The 19,174-nt window shown below is 37.3% G+C and overlaps 2 protein-coding genes across 2 annotated transcripts in view; one reads left to right on the forward strand and one right to left on the reverse strand.

The window, feature by feature from the left end:
* The window catches only part of CCDC150 (coiled-coil domain containing 150), an 87,063-nt gene that overhangs the window by 31,174 nt on the left and 36,715 nt on the right, over window positions 1–19,174 (forward strand). Inside the window, exons 8-14 of the mRNA XM_056111966.1 lie at window positions 2,163–2,206; window positions 3,138–3,230; window positions 4,887–4,994; window positions 13,917–14,041; window positions 14,286–14,463; window positions 15,166–15,234; window positions 17,363–17,476. Coding sequence (XP_055967941.1) covers window positions 2,163–2,206; window positions 3,138–3,230; window positions 4,887–4,994; window positions 13,917–14,041; window positions 14,286–14,463; window positions 15,166–15,234; window positions 17,363–17,476 — 731 coding nt within the window. The remainder of the gene's footprint in view (window positions 1–2,162; window positions 2,207–3,137; window positions 3,231–4,886; window positions 4,995–13,916; window positions 14,042–14,285; window positions 14,464–15,165; window positions 15,235–17,362; window positions 17,477–19,174) is intronic.
* Window positions 15,743–16,174, reverse strand: LOC130021091 (60S ribosomal protein L36a-like). Its single transcript, XM_056111876.1, has one exon. It carries the CDS (start codon window positions 16,172–16,174, stop codon window positions 15,854–15,856), a length of 321 nt encoding a protein of 106 aa, XP_055967851.1. The 3' UTR covers window positions 15,743–15,853.

Genomic DNA, 19,174 nt, shown 5'->3' on the forward strand with positions numbered 1-19,174 from the left:
AGACTTACAAATTTTTGTGCTTGGGTTTCAGTTATACAATGATCAAGTACCCATCCCACCACCAGTGCCCATTCTCCACCCCCACCAATCTCAGTATCCCTCCCACCCCCCAACCCCATCCCACCCTGCCTCTGTGCAGGGCACTCCCTTTTGTTCTCTCTCTCCTTTTGGGTGCTGTGGTTTGCAGAAGAGGCATTGGGTGGCAATCATGTTCGGTCTATAGTCTACTTTCAGCATATGCACACAAGTTTTACTATGTTAAAGTATAAAGTTTCTCTAAGATTTAGAAAAGGAATACATTATCCTTATCTCAGTGAACTTAAAAATGTAACTGATATTTTTGGGGGAGGGTCAACCCTGGAAGTACTCAGTACTTATTCTTGGCTCTGCTCTCATGGATCACTTCTGGTGGTGCTTGGGACCATATGAGATACAGGGATTTAATCCTGGATCTATCACCTGCAAGGCAAGTGCCCTATCCACTGTACTAGCTCTCTGGCCCATAACTGGTTTTTAATGATCTTTGGGTTATTTATATTAAACATACACATTAATTAATTAAATGAAAAGGGGTAGGGCAATTTGAAATTCAGCATATACTTAGTGTAAATAAAAACAAAGGTAAAAATATCATAACAGTTTGGTGGCCAGAGCGATAGCACAGCTGTAGGGCGTTTGCCTTGCATGCAGCCAACATGGCCGACCCGAGTTAGATTCCTCTGCCCCTCTTGGAGAGCCCGGCAAGCTACCGAGAGTATCTCACCCCCACGGCAGAGCCTGGCAAACTACCTGTGATGTATTTGATATGCCAAACACAGTAATAAGAAGTCTCATGATGGAGACGTTACTGAGCCTGCTCGAGCAAATCGATGAACAACGGGAGAACAGTGACCGATTAATTAAAGTGATTAATTTTACTAATGAGATAAATATTCTTTTTCTCTGACCAGTAAAATTTTAAATAGGTTGTATAGTTTATATTTTTGATCCTTCATATGTTTAAAATTAGAATTTATTCTGTTGAAATGAGGATTCAGCTTTTGTCTTTGAAAAGTATAGTATATCAGAAATGTGAGTTTTTGCTTTTTTGCTAATTTTCTTTAGAATAATTTAAGTGAAACAAAACTAATATGAAGATAAAACATGTTTGGCTGCATCTTTTGACCGCTGTTACGATTTTTTTTTCTTTTTGGGTTACACCCCGCATTGCACAAGGATTGCTCCTGGCTCTGTACTCAGGAATCACTCCTGACGGTGCTCCGGGGACCATATGGGATGCCAGGGATTGAACCCGGGTTGGCCGAGTGCAAGGCAAACACCCTCCCTGCTGTGCTATCGCTCTGGCCACCAAACTGTTATGATATTTTTACCTTTGTTTTTATTTACACTAAGTATATGCTGAATTTCAAATTGCCCTACCCCTTTTCATACCCTGCTAACTCCCTGCCCCCTCCCCCACCCCCCACCCCCAACAAGCATACAAAATTATCAATCTGGAGCTTCTGAGACCAGAGAATATCTTACTTGCCAACTAAATGTCTAGATTTGGATGCCTTGGAGATAACTTCAAAACACAAGAAATCTTAGGTCACTCTTACTTATTTTGTTCCCCATACTTGTTTCTTGTCCACTATTTTCTAGTCTACCATCCATTTGCTGCCTAAATTTGAATGCTAGACATTTTCCTTGACTCACTGCCTTTACCCAACCAGTCACCACTACGTCCAGACAATCCTCTCTACTTGCTTTTTGCCCCCCTTTTCACCCACATTGTCATTGCCTTAGAGGTGGGTCCATTTTACTCTTTGAGTCTCCTTTGTTGAACCTATTAGAATAATAATACCTCTCTGACAAAAAGCTTTTGAGCCTGTGTGTGTGTGTGTGTGTGTGTGTGTGTGTGTGTGTGTGTGCCACTTTGGTCAAAGAGACTAGTCATCTATGTATAGAGTAAAATGTGATTTTATTTACCTTTGTACGTGATTGTAATGACTGTAGCCTAATTTATCGATAAGTTTATGACAGTTTCTAATTTATAAAGATAGGCTAAAAATACTTTGGTTGTCATTTCTGTAAAATACAGACCAAAAAAGAGTTCCTCTTGGGGAAGATAACATATAACCTTAATTAAGTTATAATAATTATGTGGTCGTATTTGTTTTTAGTTTCTAGGGATGACCTAATTTCCAAGTTGGCTGAAGAAAATAAGGTATGTATCAAGGTTGCAGAGTATACCTTGCTAAGTAGTGTTTCCTTAATCTTGTTGTTTTGTAGTCCTGTTCCTCCTGGAACACTTATTTAAAAAGTTTTGATGTAAAATGAATTGCATATTCACAACTGTTCTAAACTAATTTTTAAAAGAACAATTATTTTCATACAGGTCACCATAATTTGAAATAGGTGAACTAGTAAAAATTATGAGTATTATTTTTAGGTTGTGCCTATAAAAAACTAATATTTATTGATCAAATATCTATGAAATAGAAGCAAAACTAGCAACTTTTTGGTTGTGGTGGTTGTATAGTAATGAACCTTAATTACCATCGAAATGAACACTTAAATATTTTTAAGTGAACTGTAAGTGAACTATACATTTACAATGCTAACTTTTATGCATACTTACCATAATTAAAATGGAAACATTTTCTTCATTTCTAAATTAATTTTAATGTCTATATTCTCTTTGAAGTAATTTCTGGATTCTTTCAGTCTGTGTTATGTGATGTTTATCTTTTTTCAAGTGCTGTTAATGATCCTTTATAGGGAGACGGTTTGAAGTTTATCCTTTCCTATCTTATTGAGCATGTTTTAGGGAAAGACCAACCCATAATTCATATCCCTATTTACTACCTTTCTCAAAGGAAATCAGTTTTGCTTTTTTCCCCCCACAGAGCAAAGTTACTCTCTTCTGCTCCATGGGTACTCTGGTAAAAATGTTTCAACTGTCATAAAAATGTTTCAACAGTTTTAATAAGCTACAGATAGGTTTTGAAGTTTAATATATCATGATTTAAAAAATTATTTTGTAAGATACATAAATATCATGTGAACTGGTGCTGACCAAAATGTTAAACAACATTTGAATAGAGATGCATGAACAAACTCTTAAATACTACCAGAAATTCATTTTTTCTCTATAGAATTTGCAAATATCTTTCAACAAGGAACACAATGAAAATGCATATTTGATGTCTGAAATAGCAGCCTGTCATGAAGCATCAGAAAAAGCACAGGTACTTTCCCTCATTTTTCTGGGTTTTTGTTTGTTTGGTTTTTGTTTTTGGGTCACACCCAGCGAGCAAAGCTCAGGAATAACTCCTGGCTCTGAACTCAGGAATTACTTCTTGGAGGTGCTCGGGGTACCATATGGAATGATGGAGATCAAATCCAGATCATTCGCATGCAGGGCTGACACTCTACCTGCTGTACCATTGCTCCAGCCCAAACATTTTTCGGGTTTTTGATGCTGTTTGGTTTTGTTTAATTAAACAATAAGAACCATTAATCCTGATCGTATAAATTTAGACCATTGTGATCATCCAGTTTTTTCAGATTACAATTCAACTGCATACATTTCTTATTTTGTTCATCAAATTTCATAACTGCTAAATTATACACTAGGTTATACTTTACCTTTGATTTATTTACTCATTAAACATTTTTTCTTTTCCCCAGTGAACTTCTGAGCATTTCAGTGCCAAGGACTTTGTATTTCTCTATAGTGAATAGCAATAGCATAGGAGGTTCCTAATGCTTGCTACATTTGGAATAACATGTAATCATTTTCTATAATATGGTAGTTCCCAAATTTAGCTGTTACACAAACAAACACACACACACATACATACATACACACGGGTATGAATTAGAATCATCAAGTGTGCAGGTAAATGTCATATATTATAGGTTCCAGTTAAAGGATATTTATTACTTAAAAACTTTTGGTTAGAAATTATATTACTTCAATATTAGGATTATAATATTCTGTGGTCTTTAAAATGATAAAAACATAAAATAAATGCCCTCGATAAATAATAAAATATACATCACTTATGTCTTCAAATTAATTTTTCATTTAATTAATTTTATTTTCTTGTATCATTGTTTAGTGGTTTTTTTTTTTCCTGTTAGCCCACTAAACTATTTTTCTTCTTCTTTGAACTGGTTCATGGTAATGTAAGATCCTTTTCAATTTACACTGTAAATACTGCTAATTAAATTTTTCACAGAATGCAAATTTCAAAGTATTTTAGAAGGATTACGAACTTAATCTATGATAGATCTGTTGAAGAAAAGATTTTTGTTTTATTTTAGTTTTTTTAGTTTTGTGATTTGATACAATCATGCATTCTGCATTGGTAGTGAAGAAACATGCATATTTTGTGTATTATCAGCTAAGCTACTCTTAATGTTCATCGTCAATTTGAGAATAGATTTGTGTCACATTGGTTAGGTGCTTGATAAGGTGAATTCTACTCTGCAGAATGTTGTGCTGTAACATTCATGATTTCCCTTTTGTTTCTCTCTTTTTCCCCCTTTTTTGGTTAAGCAAGGTAGTTTTTATTTTTTTTAATTGTAATGTATTGAGAAAACTGTGAGAGGAGAGAAAAAGGATAAATGTGTTCATGAGAGAACCTGGGCAGCAAAAAAGCACAGAGACAAATAAAAGTTAAGATACATGTTCAAGGGAGAACACAGACCAAGCTCTCTTGTTTCATCAGCAATTGCTTGTGTTTTTTTAGAAATATTTGAAATTTTATGATAGGCTAGTTAAATATAAATTCAGGAGAAACTAAATAAGTTCGAAACATAGCAAAATATGATTTAATCATACAAAATGTCACATAAAATAATTGAAAATATCTGACTTGTCATATATATTATTTTAGGTTTTGAACAATCAACTGACTAACCAGTGTTCACAGTTGAATTGCATGCTTCAAAATCTTAAGAAGGAAAATGCCAGAATTATTGCTGACCATCAAGCCATTTTGCAGGTATTAACACCAATTTCCTTTTTTTAAAAATTTAATGAATCATAGTTTGATCAGTCTTTAAATTAAGACCTTTATTGACCTTTTAAACAACCATTCAACTGTTTTCAGAAGGACTGATTTAATCCAGAGAGATAATCAAGTCTATTGAGGGTTTAACAATGCCTGCACGGCAAAACTTGGCAAGCTACCCGTGACATAATCGATATGCCAAACACAGTAACAAATGTCACAATGGAGACGTTACTGAGCCCACTTGAGCAAATCGATGAACAACGGGAGGACAGTGACAGTGAAAGTGACCACTTGTATGTAAATTTCATGACTTCATCTTTTCTAACAGCTGCATAGTACTCCATTGTGTAGATGTACCAAAGTTTCTTTAACCAGTCATCTGTTCTTGGGTACTCGGGTTTTTTCCAGATTTTGGCTATTGTGAATAGTGCAACAATGAACATAGAAGTGCAGATGTCATTTCGACTGTACTTTTTTGCCTCTCTGGGATTATTTCCCAGGAGTGGTATTGCTGGGTTGAATGGGAGCTCAATTTCTAATTTTCTGAGAATTGTCCATACTGTTTTCCAAAAGGGCTGAACCAGTCAGCATTCCCATTAGCAGTGAAGGACAGTCCCTTTCTCGCCACATCCACGCCAACACCAGTTGCTTTTGTTCTTTTGGATGTGGGCCAGTCTCTGTGGTGTGAGATGATATCTCATTGTTGTTTTGATCTGCATCTCCCTAATGATTAGTGACGTAGAGAATTTTCTCATATGTCTTTTAGCCATTCGGATTTCTTCTTTGGGAAACTTTCTGTTCATTTCATCACCCCATTTTTTGATAAGGGTTATATGTTTTCTTCTTGTAGAGTTCAACCAGTGCTTTGTATAACCAGTGCTTTGTATATCCTTGATATCAACTCTTTATCAGATGGGTATTAGGTAAATATCCTTTCCCATTCTGTAGACTGTCTTTGTATTCTGGTTATTGTATCTTTTGAGGTGCAGAAGCTTCTTAATTTAAGATAGTCCCATTTGTTTATCTGTTTCCACTTGGTTGGTCAGTGGAGTGTCGTCTTTGAAGATACCATTAGCTTCAAATTGTGGAGGGTTTTGCCGACCTTTTCTGCAATGTACCCTATGGATTTTGGCCTGATGTTGATCTGACTTTTGTGCATGGTGTTAAGTCGAGGTTTAAGCCCATTTTTTTTGGCATGTATTTGTCCAGTTATGCCAGCACCATTTGTTAAAGAGGTTTTCCTTGCTCCACTTCACATTTTTTGCTCCCTTATCAAAGATTAGATGTACATACATTTGGGGTTGTGTGTACGGATATTCCAGCCTGTGCCATTGGTCTGTGGCCCTGCCTTTGTTCCAGTACCATGCTGTTTTAATTATTACCGCTTTGTAGTAGAGTTTGAGGTTGGGGAGGGTGATGCCTCCCCATCTATTTTTCCCAAGAATTGCTTTAGCTATTCGTGGGCTTTTTTTGTTCCATATGAATTTCAGGAGTGCTTGATCTATTTCTTTGAATCTGTATAATGCTTTCGGGAGTACTGCCATTTTGACGATGTTAATTCTTCCTATCCATGAGCAGGGGATATGTTTCCATTTCCTCATGTCCACTTTTATTTCATGGAGTAACGTTTTGTAGTTTTCATTATAGAGGTCCTTTGCCTCTTTAGTTAGGCTGATTCCAAGGTATTTGATTTTCTGGGGCACAATTGTGAAGTGGATTATTTTTTTCATGTCACTTTCCTCTCTCTCGTTATTTGCATATAGGAAGGCCATGGATTTTGGGGCATTGATATTATAACCTGAGACTTTACTATACATGTCTATTGTTTCTAGGAGTTTCTTGGTAGAGGATTTAGGATTCTTGAGATATAGTATCATATTATCTGCGAATAATGAGAGCTTGATTTCTTCCTTTCCTATCTGGATGCCTTTAATGTCTTTTTCTTGCCTAATCACTATTGCAAGTACTTCCAGTACTATGTTAAACAGAAGTGATAATAGTGGGCATCCTTGTCTTGTCCCTGATCTTAGAGTAAAGGCCCTTTAGTTTTTCCCCATTGAGGATAATGCTTGCCATGGGTTTGTTGTAGATTGCTTTGACTATCTTGAGGAAAGTTCCTTCAAAACCCATTTTCGTGAGAGTTTTTATCACAAATGGGTGCTGGATCTTGTCAAAATCTTTCTCTGCTTCTATTGATATGATCATATGGTTTTTATCTTTACTTTTGTTAATATGATGGGTTATTTTGATTGATTTCCGAATGTTAAACCATCCTTGCATACCTGGGATGAATCCCACTTGGTCGTGGTGTATGATCTTTTTGATGAGTTGTTGGATTCTATTTGCTAATATTTTGTTGAGGATCTTTGCATCCGTGTTCATCAGGGATATTGGCCTGTAGTTTTCTTTGTTAGTGGTATCTTTGTTTGCTTTTGGTATTAGGGAGATATGTGCCTCATAGAAGCTGTTTGGGAGAGTTCCTGTTTTTTCAATTTCCTGGAAAAGCTTGAGGAGAACTGGCAAAAGGTCTTCTTTAAATGTTTGGAAGAATTCACTAGTGAATCTGTCTGGTCCTGGGCTCTTGTTTTCGGGAAGACTTTTGATTACCACTTCAATTTCCTTGATATGAATGGGTCTATTCAGGTATCCCAAGTCTTCCTGGTTCAATCTTGGGAGATTATAGGAATCCAGGAATTTATCCATTTCTTTTAGGTTCTCTTGTCTCATGGCATACAGACTCTCAAAGTAGTCTCTGATGATCTTTTGAATTTCATTGGTTTCTGTTATGATATCCCCTTTTTCATTTCTATTTCGGTTTATTTATTTATTTTCGGTTTATTAGGATTCTCTCTCTTTCTTAGTGAGTGTTGCTAGTGGTTTATCAATCTTATTTATTTTCTCAAAGAACCAGCTCTTGGTTTCATTGACCTTTAGAATTGTTTCTTTGGTTTCCATGTCATTAACTTCTGCTCTAAGTTTTATTATTTCTTTCCTTCAGCCAATTTTGGGTTCCTTTTGTTGGTCTTTTTCTAAGATCTTGAGCTGTGTGGTTAGGTTATCTATGTAGGCCCTTTCTTCTTTCCTTAGGAATGCTTGCAACACTATAAATTTTCTTCTTAGCACGGCTTACCTGCATCCCATAGATTCTGGTAGCTCATGTCTTGATTTTCATTTGTTTCCAGTTATCTTTTTTTTTTTTTTAAGAAAATGTTTTTTTTTTTTTAATTAGTGAGACACCATGAGGTACATTTGTAGACTTACAAATTTTTGTGCTTGGGTTTCAATTATACAATGATCAAATACCTATCCCTCCACCAGTGCCCATTTCCTACCACCACGGATCCCAGTATCCCTCCTACCCCCCATCCCCCCCCCATCCCACCCTGCCTCTGTGGCAGGGTACTCCCTTTTGTTCTCTCTCTCCTATTGGGTGTTGTGGTTTGCAAAAGAGGCAATGGGTGGCAATCATGTTTGGTCTATAGTCTACTTTCAGCGTGCTTCTCCCATCCTGGGAGGATCCTCCAGGTATCTTTTGATTTCATCTTTGACTTCCTTCCTGACCCACTCATTGTTCAACATTGAGTTGTTTAATTTCCAGGTGTTTGATTTGTTTCTCGATGTCTTTGTGTGATTCACTTCTATCTTCAGTGCATCGTGGTCTGAAAAGATTGTTGATACTACTATCTTTCTGATTCTATTGAGGTATGTTTTGTGGCCTAGCACATAGTCTATTTTGGAAAATGTTCTGTGTGCACTGGAGAAGAATGTGTATTCTTTCTTTTTGGGGTGTAAAGCCCTATATAGGTCTATTAGCCCTCTCTCTTCTATTTCTCCCTTCAAAGACAATGTTTCCTTGTTGAGTTTTGTTCTTGTTGATCTATCCAGAGGTGATAAGGCGATGTTGAAGTCTCCAACTACTATTGTATTGTTAGCAATGAGGGACTCTTTCTTTTAAAGATTAGCAATTATGTATCCTAAAAGACTTATGGGAAGTCTTATTGTTCCTTTTTCCTCACTGATTTACAACGTTATAGAGATTAACTTCAGATTTCTATACATGTATAATGATGACTGCCCCCACCCAAGAGACCTCTTTACACATTCTGCCCATCCCCCTCAATGTGGTAACCAAGGTCGTTTTCACCTGGCTTAGGAGTTAGTTTTGTTTTTCCCCCAGTTCTTTTGTTACTCATATTCCACATAAATGTGAAACACTCTTGTATTGTCTTTCACTTCCTTATTTCACTTAGATTAAGCATCTCATTTTATTTTATAGATTAAGCATTTTATCATTTTTTAAAAATTTATTTATTTATTGAATCACTGTGGGAAAAGTTACAAAGTTTTAAGGTTTAGGTCTCGGTCATGCAAATATCAAACACATTTCCCTTTACCAATACTTATTTTTCACCACGAAGAACCCCAATAAACCCCCCCCCAATGCCCGTGAGGCAGATGAATTCTAGTTAACACTCTATCTACTTTGACTAGATTCATTGTTTCGATAAAAGAGGCACCATTATTATTTAAGAGTTTACCCTCCCGCCCCCAATCAGACATGCTGAAAAAGCATTGTGAAATGATTTGCTTTCTACAGCTGGGTTCAAGAATTAAATGATGTCCCACAGCTGCAATAGCGGCTGCGTGGTTTTGGGTTTCTGCTATTTTACTTATTAACCCTGGAAGTATTTCTACTGAGAGTCAGATAATTAAGAGATTGGTTTCTGCTCTAGAGTCATGGCCGTGCTGGAGGGCCGCTTGTGGGGGGCAACTGGTGACCTCGGTAGAGCATGAAGGACGGGCCGGAACGCCCCTCTTCCCATGAGGTTTTAGTCGCCCCATCACCCCCGGCTCATACCTGCTCTCCAAAGGCTCCCATGCAGCCGCCATCTTTCTTTCCAGAGGCAAGCATTTTATCTTAAATGGAAAAGTAGTAATTCATTGTTTCTACCACAGCTTCTTTGTATACTGATCTGTTTCTAGGGTTGTGAATTGATTCTGTATTTTGGTAATCATGAATAATACTGCTATAATCACAGGATATATGCATACATCATTTTAAATTAGTTTTTATATTTTTTGGTTATATGCATAAGAGTGATACTGCTGGCTTATGTGGAATTTTTCTTTTTTTTAAAAGAAATCTCTATATTGTTTTTTAGAGTTTTTATTAACTTACACTATCACAAAGAGTAACCAAAATACTTTTCTATCTATATCCTTATTTTCCAATCATTTTGACACAAACTATTCTCATTAGGTGAGGTTTTATATCATTTTAGTTTTTTAATTGTTTTTCCCTAAAATTTGATGGTGAGTAATTTTTTTATGTGTTCTGGGTTCATTTTTATGTTTTCTTTGGAAAAGTATCTATTTAGATCTCTTGCCTATGCGTGTTTTATTGAATGGGATGCTTTTTGTTGCTGAGTTGTATAAGATCTTTGTATCTTTTGGATAGTAACACCCTGTCAGTTTGTGATGTGCAAATATCTTCTTCTAGTTGTTTGCCTTTTTGTGTTTTCTTCTGTTTTTGACAAGGAAAGGGAGAATACTGGCCATACTCAGTAAAGCCAAAGTGGTACTAAAGATGGAACTTGGGGCCTCACCTATCACAAGCCATGAGCTCTGACCCACTGAACTCTTTCCCTAGCCCTGATTTTGCTTCTGTGGCCATTTCTTTTATTGTGTAAAGAGGTTTTTATTTATAAGACACTGTCATTTTATTTTATTTTTTTTTAATTTTTTTTTCACTTTTATATTTTTTTCCCTTTATTTTATTTTATTTTTTTTAAAGTTGTAGATTTACAATTTTTTGTGCTTTGGTTTCAATTATACAATGATCAGATACCCATCCCTCCACCAGTGCCCATTTTCCACCACCATGGATAATATCCCTCCCACCCCCATCCCCCCATCCCCCCTGTCTCTGTGGCAGGGCAATCCCCTGTGTTCTCTCTCTCCTTTTGGGTGTTGTGGTCTGCAAAAGAGGCATTGAGTGGCAAACATGTTCAGTCCATAGTCTACTTTCGACATGCATCTCCCCTCCTGGGAGGATCCTCCAAACATCCTTTATTTGGTGCTCCCTTCTCTATCTGAACTGCCCTTTCCTCTAGGATACCCGGCTGGCCTCTAAGTTATGGAGTAATCCTCCTGGTGCTGATCTCAGCTATTCTTGGGTATTAATCTCCTACTTTGTTACTTTATATCCCCCAGATGAATGCAATCTTTCTATGTCTATCCCTCTCTTTCTGACTCATTTCGCTTAGCATGATACTTTCCATATTGTACCACTTGTATGTAAATTTCATGACTTCATCTTTTCTAAGAGCTACATAGTACTCCATTGTGTAGATGTACCAAAGTTTCTTTAACCAGTCATCTGTTCTTGGGCATTCAGGTTTCTTCCAGTTTCTGGCTATTGTAAAGAGTGCTGCAATGAACAAACAAGTGCAGATGTCACTTCGACTATACATTTTTGCCTCTCTGGGATATATTCCCAGGAGTGGTATTGCTGGGTCAAATGGGAGCTCAATTTCTAATTTTTTGAGAATCGTCCATACTGTTTTCCAGAAGGGCTAAACCAGTGGACATTCCCACCAACAGTGAAGGAGTGTCCCTTTCTCGCCACATCCACGCCAGCATCGGTTGCTTTTGTTCTTTTGAATGTGGGCCAGTCTCTGAGGTGTGAGATGGTATCTCATTGTGGTTTTGATCTGCATCTCCCTGATGATTAATGATGTAGAGCATTTTCTCATGAAGACACTGTCATTTTAATTTTTAATTTTTTGCTTGTATTTCTGTTGCCACTGATTAGGAGTCTCTGAAGTTGAAGTTTCTGGATATAACCTATGATTTCTTGTTTTGTAGTCTAAGATTTAATATATAAGCCTTTAATACATTTTGAGTTAATTTTTAGTATGGTGTTCATAATCTAGTTTCATGGGTTTTTTTGGTTTTCGGGGTTTTTTTTTTACATGTGGTTGTTCAGCACTCATTTATTTCTCTACTTAATGATCTTGGCCTAGTTATCAAGGGTGGATTTAGTTCTAAACTCTATTCTTTTTATTTATTTATTTATTTTTAATGGATCACTGTGGGGTAGAGTTTCGGACTTACAAATTTTTGTGCTTACATTTCAGTCATACAATGATCAAGTGCCCATCTCTCCACCAATGCCCATTCTCCACCACCAATGTTCCCAGTATCCCTCCTATACCACCCCACCATTCCCTCCCACCCTCTCCCCACTCTGCCTCTGCGACAGGCACATTCCCTTTTACTCTCTCTTTTCTTTAGGGTGTTATGGTCTGCAGTGCAAGTATTGAATGACCATCTTGTTTGGTTTATAGTAGACTCTATTCTATTCTATTGGGCTGTGTGCTCATTTGTGCTACTTTTTCTGTTACCGTGCTGTTTTTATTATTATTGTTTTGCAATAAAGTTAAAGTCTGGGGCATTTTTGCAACTTCTTGCACCTCCACAAATTACTATTTTTTTTACAATTGCAACATTTTTATGTCTTTTATGTATCTTCATAGTAATTGTTAATAATTACTGTGTGTTCCACTGTAGCACTGTAGCACTGTCCTCCCATTGTTCACCTATTTGCTTCAGCGGTCCAGTAATATCTCCATTGTGAGACTTGTTACTATGTTTGGCATATTGAATATCAGTAAGCCACGGGTAGCTTGCCAGGCTTTGACATGCAGGCAATATACTCTTGGTAGCTTGCCGGGCTCTCTGAGAGGGATGGAGGAATCGAACCCAGGTCAGCTGGACTGACCACGTGCAAGACAAATGCCCTACTGCTGTGTTATCACTCCTGCCTATAAATGTGTGTTGCAAAGTTTTATAAATTATAGGTAGATGGTATGCTTATGAAAATATTGTGTTTTGATTACGCTAAAATGGTGAGTCAGGAAATATAAATTATATGAAACAGTTTGTAGCATTTCTATTGTAAGAGTATCTTGATGCAGTTTCAGCTACCCTCAAATAATTCACACAAAATAATTAAACATGGTGATTCCTGGAGAGTCAGATTATATGAAAGAGGATAGAGTTGGAAAGTGGAGAGATCTTTTAATTTTACATGCACTGATATCATTTTACTTTAAAACAAAACATATTGAAAATCTAATATTCAAAATTATTCTTTATGTAATTTTATTTATTTAAAAATATTTTCAGGAATTGAAGTACTAGTACTATTCAAGCAGTAGCAGAGTACATGCTTTGCAGGTGTGAAATGCTAGGTCTGATTCCTATCATCACATGCTGAATACTGCCTGGTAAAGACCCTGGCCCCTTTTCCCAAGTGTAGCCCCCAAATATTGTCAGCAATACAGCTGTAACAACAAGATCATGTTAAACATTAAAAAACATAGTGTCAGGCTAAATAGAAAATGCATCCCTGACTATTGTCTGATAGTGCTAAAATGATAGGATCATGATCAACTAGGTGGTGACAGAGAAAGTTTGGCCTTAAATAAATTGATTTTTAAATGTTTTGTTTCTATAATTGTCTTTTATAAGTAAGTCATTATCTTTCGTTATTTTAGTTATTTTGAAGAATACCCTATTTTCATGATCATGGTATCTCCCCTGCCAGGTAAGCACAGTGGGTAGGGCGTTTGCCTTGCACGCGGCCGAGCCGTGTTCGATTCCTCTGCCCCTCTTGGAGAGCCCAGCAAGCTACCGAGAGTCCAGCAAGCTACCGAGAGTATACGGCAAATCCTGGCAAGCTACCCACGACATATTCAATATGCCAAACACAGTAACAAGTCTCACAGTGGAGACATTACTGGGCCCGCTTGAGGAACAACAGGAGGACGGTGCTACAGTGCTACAGTACTACCCTATTTTATTTGACTTTCTGGCATCTCAGGTTTTAATTTATTTCTAACTCAGGTAGAACAGAAAATGATGACCCAGACATTTCAACAACAAAACTTACTGCTGGATGCAGCTCAGGCCAGTATCACAAATGAACTACAGACTGTTCAGAATGAGAAAAAACAACTGCAAGAACATCTGTAAGTAAATTGTGGGTAACATCTTAAGCATCTTTTGTTCTTACCTGTGTATTCCTTATTATTAATGAAAACATTTAATTCTGCATTTTCTGGGACATGTACAAAGATAAAATGAAGACAACTCTTAAGTAACTAGTTTTGTTACAACATTCTATTGCTCTCAGGCAGAAGAAATATTTGATAATAACATTTAGTCTATTAAGAAATCTCATCTAGATTTTATGCATCTATTCTCTTCCTGGAGGGACCATTTAATTATTGAGCATAATGAATGTACCCAGAAGGCCCAGGATGCCGAGAAGAAGACAGCTATGCAAAAAGAACTGCTGGAGTCAACTATTGCAAGAATGAGAGCTGAATTGGAGACATCAATGCAAGAAAGGGAGTCTTTGGTAGAAGAGAAAGACAGATTTCAAAGAGAGGTATGTAGTTGCAGGCTTATGTTACCGCCTGGTTGTGCTGGTGCTATTGTTTTAAAATTGTATTTTTACTTCAAAAAGCAAGAGCAATTACAAGCCAGATGCAGCTGTAGGATGTCTAATTTGCCCACAAAAGAAATATTTAGTTACAGGCTAAATGGCTCCAGAATGAAATACAAAAACCTTCACACACTTCCCTCTTATTGTGGTGGGAAGGTGCTCAGTGGTGGGATTGGTGTTTGAGTATTATCTGCAATAAACTATTGTGAACTACTTTATGAAAATAAAACATATAAAAATTGATGAAATCTTTAGGTGGATAACCCATAACTTTTAGCAAGTGAAATAGTCTGTGCCCAACAGTAAGCCCTTACACAGCATTAGTAATTGTTAACTAATAATTGACACACCCACATTCAAATATCAGATTTGGTTTTATCTTCCTTGAAAGGACAACAGTGGGTGTTAAGGGGACAGCTCTGTTTTTCTTGTTAGGAAGGAAATCAGAATCTGACATGCAGAAGTGTCTATCTAATTCCAGGGTTATTTTGGAAGTCTGCTCTACTTCAGAGACTGCCTGAGTGGCCCTTTTATGAGAGGATGTGCTATCTTTGCAGTGTAGGTCTTAATGCAAGGTGTGTGTTTTTACTAGAGCCTGTCAGCTGCTTTAAAATTGACCCAGTTCATTCATTTTTTTCTATGCAGATTGATAAAACAAAAAAAGAAATGGCAGAAGAAAAATGCAAATTGGAAAAAGAATTAGATAAACACAAGGTAGTCCACCTTTTATTAATATTTTACCATATTTTACCACTTGTAACTGAAGAGTTTCCTTCTATGTCAACTTCATGAGGAGATCAGCTATTTTGTTGATTTACAAGAAGTGGGGCAATAAAGAACCCATGGAGCTGGTTGTAACTCAGAGTTCTCTTTTCAATCACCAGTGCTTAAGGTCGTTTCTAGAGAACTTTGTTGGCTAAGCATCTGGTATTTGCCTCGATCATCACTGCCTCTGGCCCAGTATCCACCAAATAGTTTTACTAGGATATCCCCTGAAAGTGTACTAGCTAATGGATTTATGGGATTGTAATTCTGGTAATGCTGTTTTTAATAAAAAGCTAATTCAGGCTTCCTAAATTTCTATTAGCACTTGCTACTTTATCTGCAAGTTACTTTTTTCTGGGTTCTAAGGTGATAGCATGGCCAAAAATACCAAAATACTTCTTACAGATTACAACAAAAACAATCCTTAAAACATTGCTATTTATATTTCAAATTTTTTTCCTCTCAGGGAGTTTATTCATGAAACTACTTAATTTCCCTCCTAAAATATGGATTGTTCCATCAGTTTAACACAGCCCAGGATTTCTGTCTTCATAATAAAAGATGAAGCTTAGAACTGGATCACTTGTCCCTTTCTCTTTTTATTGCCTCCCAGTTCAAAATGCGTGCGTCTCTTAAAGGCCAGCATTCTCTTAGATCTGCAGTTGGGCTCCACATATTCAATTCTCAACACAATCTTCTTTGTAGTTTTAGCCTTTTTCTGGAAAATAGGCTTAGTCTGACCTCCGTAACCACTCTGCTTCCTGTCATAACGATGCCTTCTCTGGACATACAGAGAATCCTTGCCCTTCTTGTACTGTGTGACTTTGTGGGGCTGATGCTTGCCATATTTCTTACAAAAAGTCCGGCAAGTTTTTGGTACGTTCACCATACTTGTGGTACCAGTGTCCACGAAGAAAGGAAGCTATATTTCAAAATTTTAAGAGAGTAAAGATTATCACTGTCATTTAGTGACTTTATCTGGAGCATCAAAGAGTAACTCATACAATAAATTTATATATTTACTAAGCTTTGGGGCTGGAGCGATAGTACAGCGGGTAGGGCGTTTGCCTTGTACGCAGCCAACATGGCCGACCCGAGTTCGATTCCTCTGCCCCTCTCGGAGAGCCCGGCAAGCTACCGAGAGTATCTCGCCCGCATGGCAAAGCCTGGCAAGCTCCCCGTGATGTATTCGATATGCCAAAACACAGTAACAAGCCTCACAATGTTACTGGGCCCACTTGAGCAGATCGATGAACAACGGGAGGACCATGACTGTGACTAAGCTTTGACAATTTCTTAGCTTCTGTATCAGATAAATAGCACTTCTGTTAACATATATAGATATATTAAAGTAAAGTAAGTAAAGGTCCTCCCGTTGATCATTGATTTGCTCGAGCAGGCCCAGTAACGTCTCCATTGGAGACTTTGTTGTTACTGTGTTTGGCATATCGAATACATCACGGGGAGTTTGCCAGGCTCTGCCGTTAGGGCGAGATACTCTCGGTAGCTTGCCGGGCTCTCCGAGAGGGGATAAATATATTAGATTTTAGGAATTGGGGAAAGAAGAAAGCCAAACTCTGAATCAGAGTTCAGATTGTATTAACAAAGCTGGAAGTGCCCCTGCTAATTTACTCACACATGTCTGGTGATTTGAAAATTGTTGACCCTATATATTTGAATACACTTGATTTCAACATAAGGGGACTTTCCTGGTGCCTATTGGACCGCATGTATACTTTTTATCTTATTTAGTTTGGTGTGGGGCTACATCTAGCAGTGCTCAGAGGCTACTCCTGAGTTGGGGTCACTTCTGGCAGTGCTCAGGGAAGTGGTCAGTGTAAGCTGGCGATGAGCCAGCCTCCTGCATGCATCCAAGCATTCCAACCCTTTGCGCTATCTCTAGCCCCCAAATAAGAAAATAAGTTTTAAAATAATCATTGTATTATTAAATCTCAGGTCTGCTATATTAAAGGCAGGGAAACAATGTTAATAAGATTTTTTGTAGTTACAAATATACTTTGAAACATGATTATATTTTTGTATCATACATAGATTTTTCTCCTTTTGTTTTTCAAAGGAAGACACAAATTCATTAACCAGCAAACTGCAAGTTTTAGAGGAAAAAAATAAACTCTTGACAGATCAAATGACTTCTCTAGAACTTCAAAAAGTGCCTTCAGATTACCATGGGGTGGGTATAAAAAGGTCAGTTTAGTGTATGAATTAGTGACTTATGAGTGTAAATAAAGTCAAGTGTCAGAGATGGATTCTCTTCAGTGTATTTTCATTTCAATTTAATTTCAGTTCTAAATATCTCATGCTAAAATTACAGAAATCCATACACTTTAGCTTTTTGGTTTTGTTTGTTTGTTTTTGTTTTGTTTTGTTTTGTTTTGTTTGGGCCACACCTGGTAAGGCTCAGGAGGAGTTACTCCTGGTTTTGCACTCAGGCAGTGTTCAGGAGACCAGATAGGATGCTGGGGATTGAATCTGGGTTGGCTGCATGTGAAGCAAACATCCTACCTACTGCACTATTTCTCTGGACCCTGTTCAAAATTTTTTGTTTCGATGAACCACACTCAGCAGTGCTCAGGAGTTACTCCTGGCTCTACACTCAGGACTCATTCCTGGCAAGGCTCGGAGGACCATATGGAATGCCTGGGATCAAACTAGGGTTGGCAGCATGCATGGCAAGCTCCTTACCTACTGTATACTATTGCTCTAGCCCAGAAATCCATACACTATTTAAACAACAGGGTGTTTTTTTCTTTTAAAAAAAAAAGATTTACAGCAGTCATTAAACAGCTACCTGCATAAATAAACTGTAATCTTGAAAAATGCATGTTTAATATATTAAAATATTCTCTCTTCCATAAATTGAGGAGACACATTTAGTTTCCTCTTCTTATAGTTTATCTTATTATATAGTCAGTAATAAGTCTGTATTTTTAAAGCTGTTTGACAAGATCAGTGCCTTAAAAATAAAAGATAGTTTTTAAATATCTTTAAGTAAAGGGGATTTAAAGAGATAATGATCATCTGTTATGCAGCTAATAAGTTTCTTTATGCTTACTTGTGTGAATACTTGAAAAAATGATTCATTATTGTTTCCATAATATGCAAATAATATTTATAAATTCCATAGAATGCACTGAATTTAGTTTATATTTATCTAAGCTATTTTTTCAACCTCTATCATAAACTGTTAATTACTTCAACTATGAAAAATTACAGACAGTATATCTGAATCCTTTTGTATTTTTATGACTTGGGTCCAGAGCTTCCAAGTTTTAGTTTTGTCTATGACTTTGGGAACAACCCTTAACTTTGATCCTGTTTCTTATGTGGGGGGAGTATTACTTCTTCTCAAACAGTATTTTGGGAGACTTGGGGTTTAGTGAGTCTCCACCAACTGCGGTTGGAATTATTCAGGCTCCTAATGTGGTACCTGGGTGCCAGGCCCACCCCAGCAGTACTTGGGAGACCTCCAGGCTGCACCCAGCAATACTCAAGAGGATCATGTGGTTCCAGGAATCAAACCAGCTGTGTGCAAGGCCTGTGCCTTATTCCCTGTACTATCTCTCAGAGCCTATCTTTCTTTCTTTCTTTCTTTCTTTCTTTCTTTCTTTCTTTCTTCCTTCCTTCCTTCCTTCCTTCCTTTTTTTTTTTTTTTTTTTTTTTTTTTTTGCTGTTTGGGTCACATCCAGTGGTGCTCATGGGTTACTCCTGGCTCATGCACTCAGGAATTACTCCTGGCAGTCTGGGGGACCATATGGGATGTTGGGAATCGAACCCGGGTCAGCTACGTGCAAGGCAAATGCCCTACCTGTTGTACTCTTGCTCCAGCCCCTCAGAGTCTGTTTCTCAATCTGTCAAATTGCTATTTTTT

This window comes from Sorex fumeus, unplaced genomic scaffold, assembly GCF_029834395.1.
Source record: "Sorex fumeus unplaced genomic scaffold, SorFum_2.1 ptg000014l, whole genome shotgun sequence".
NCBI lineage: Eukaryota > Metazoa > Chordata > Mammalia > Eulipotyphla > Soricidae > Sorex > Sorex fumeus.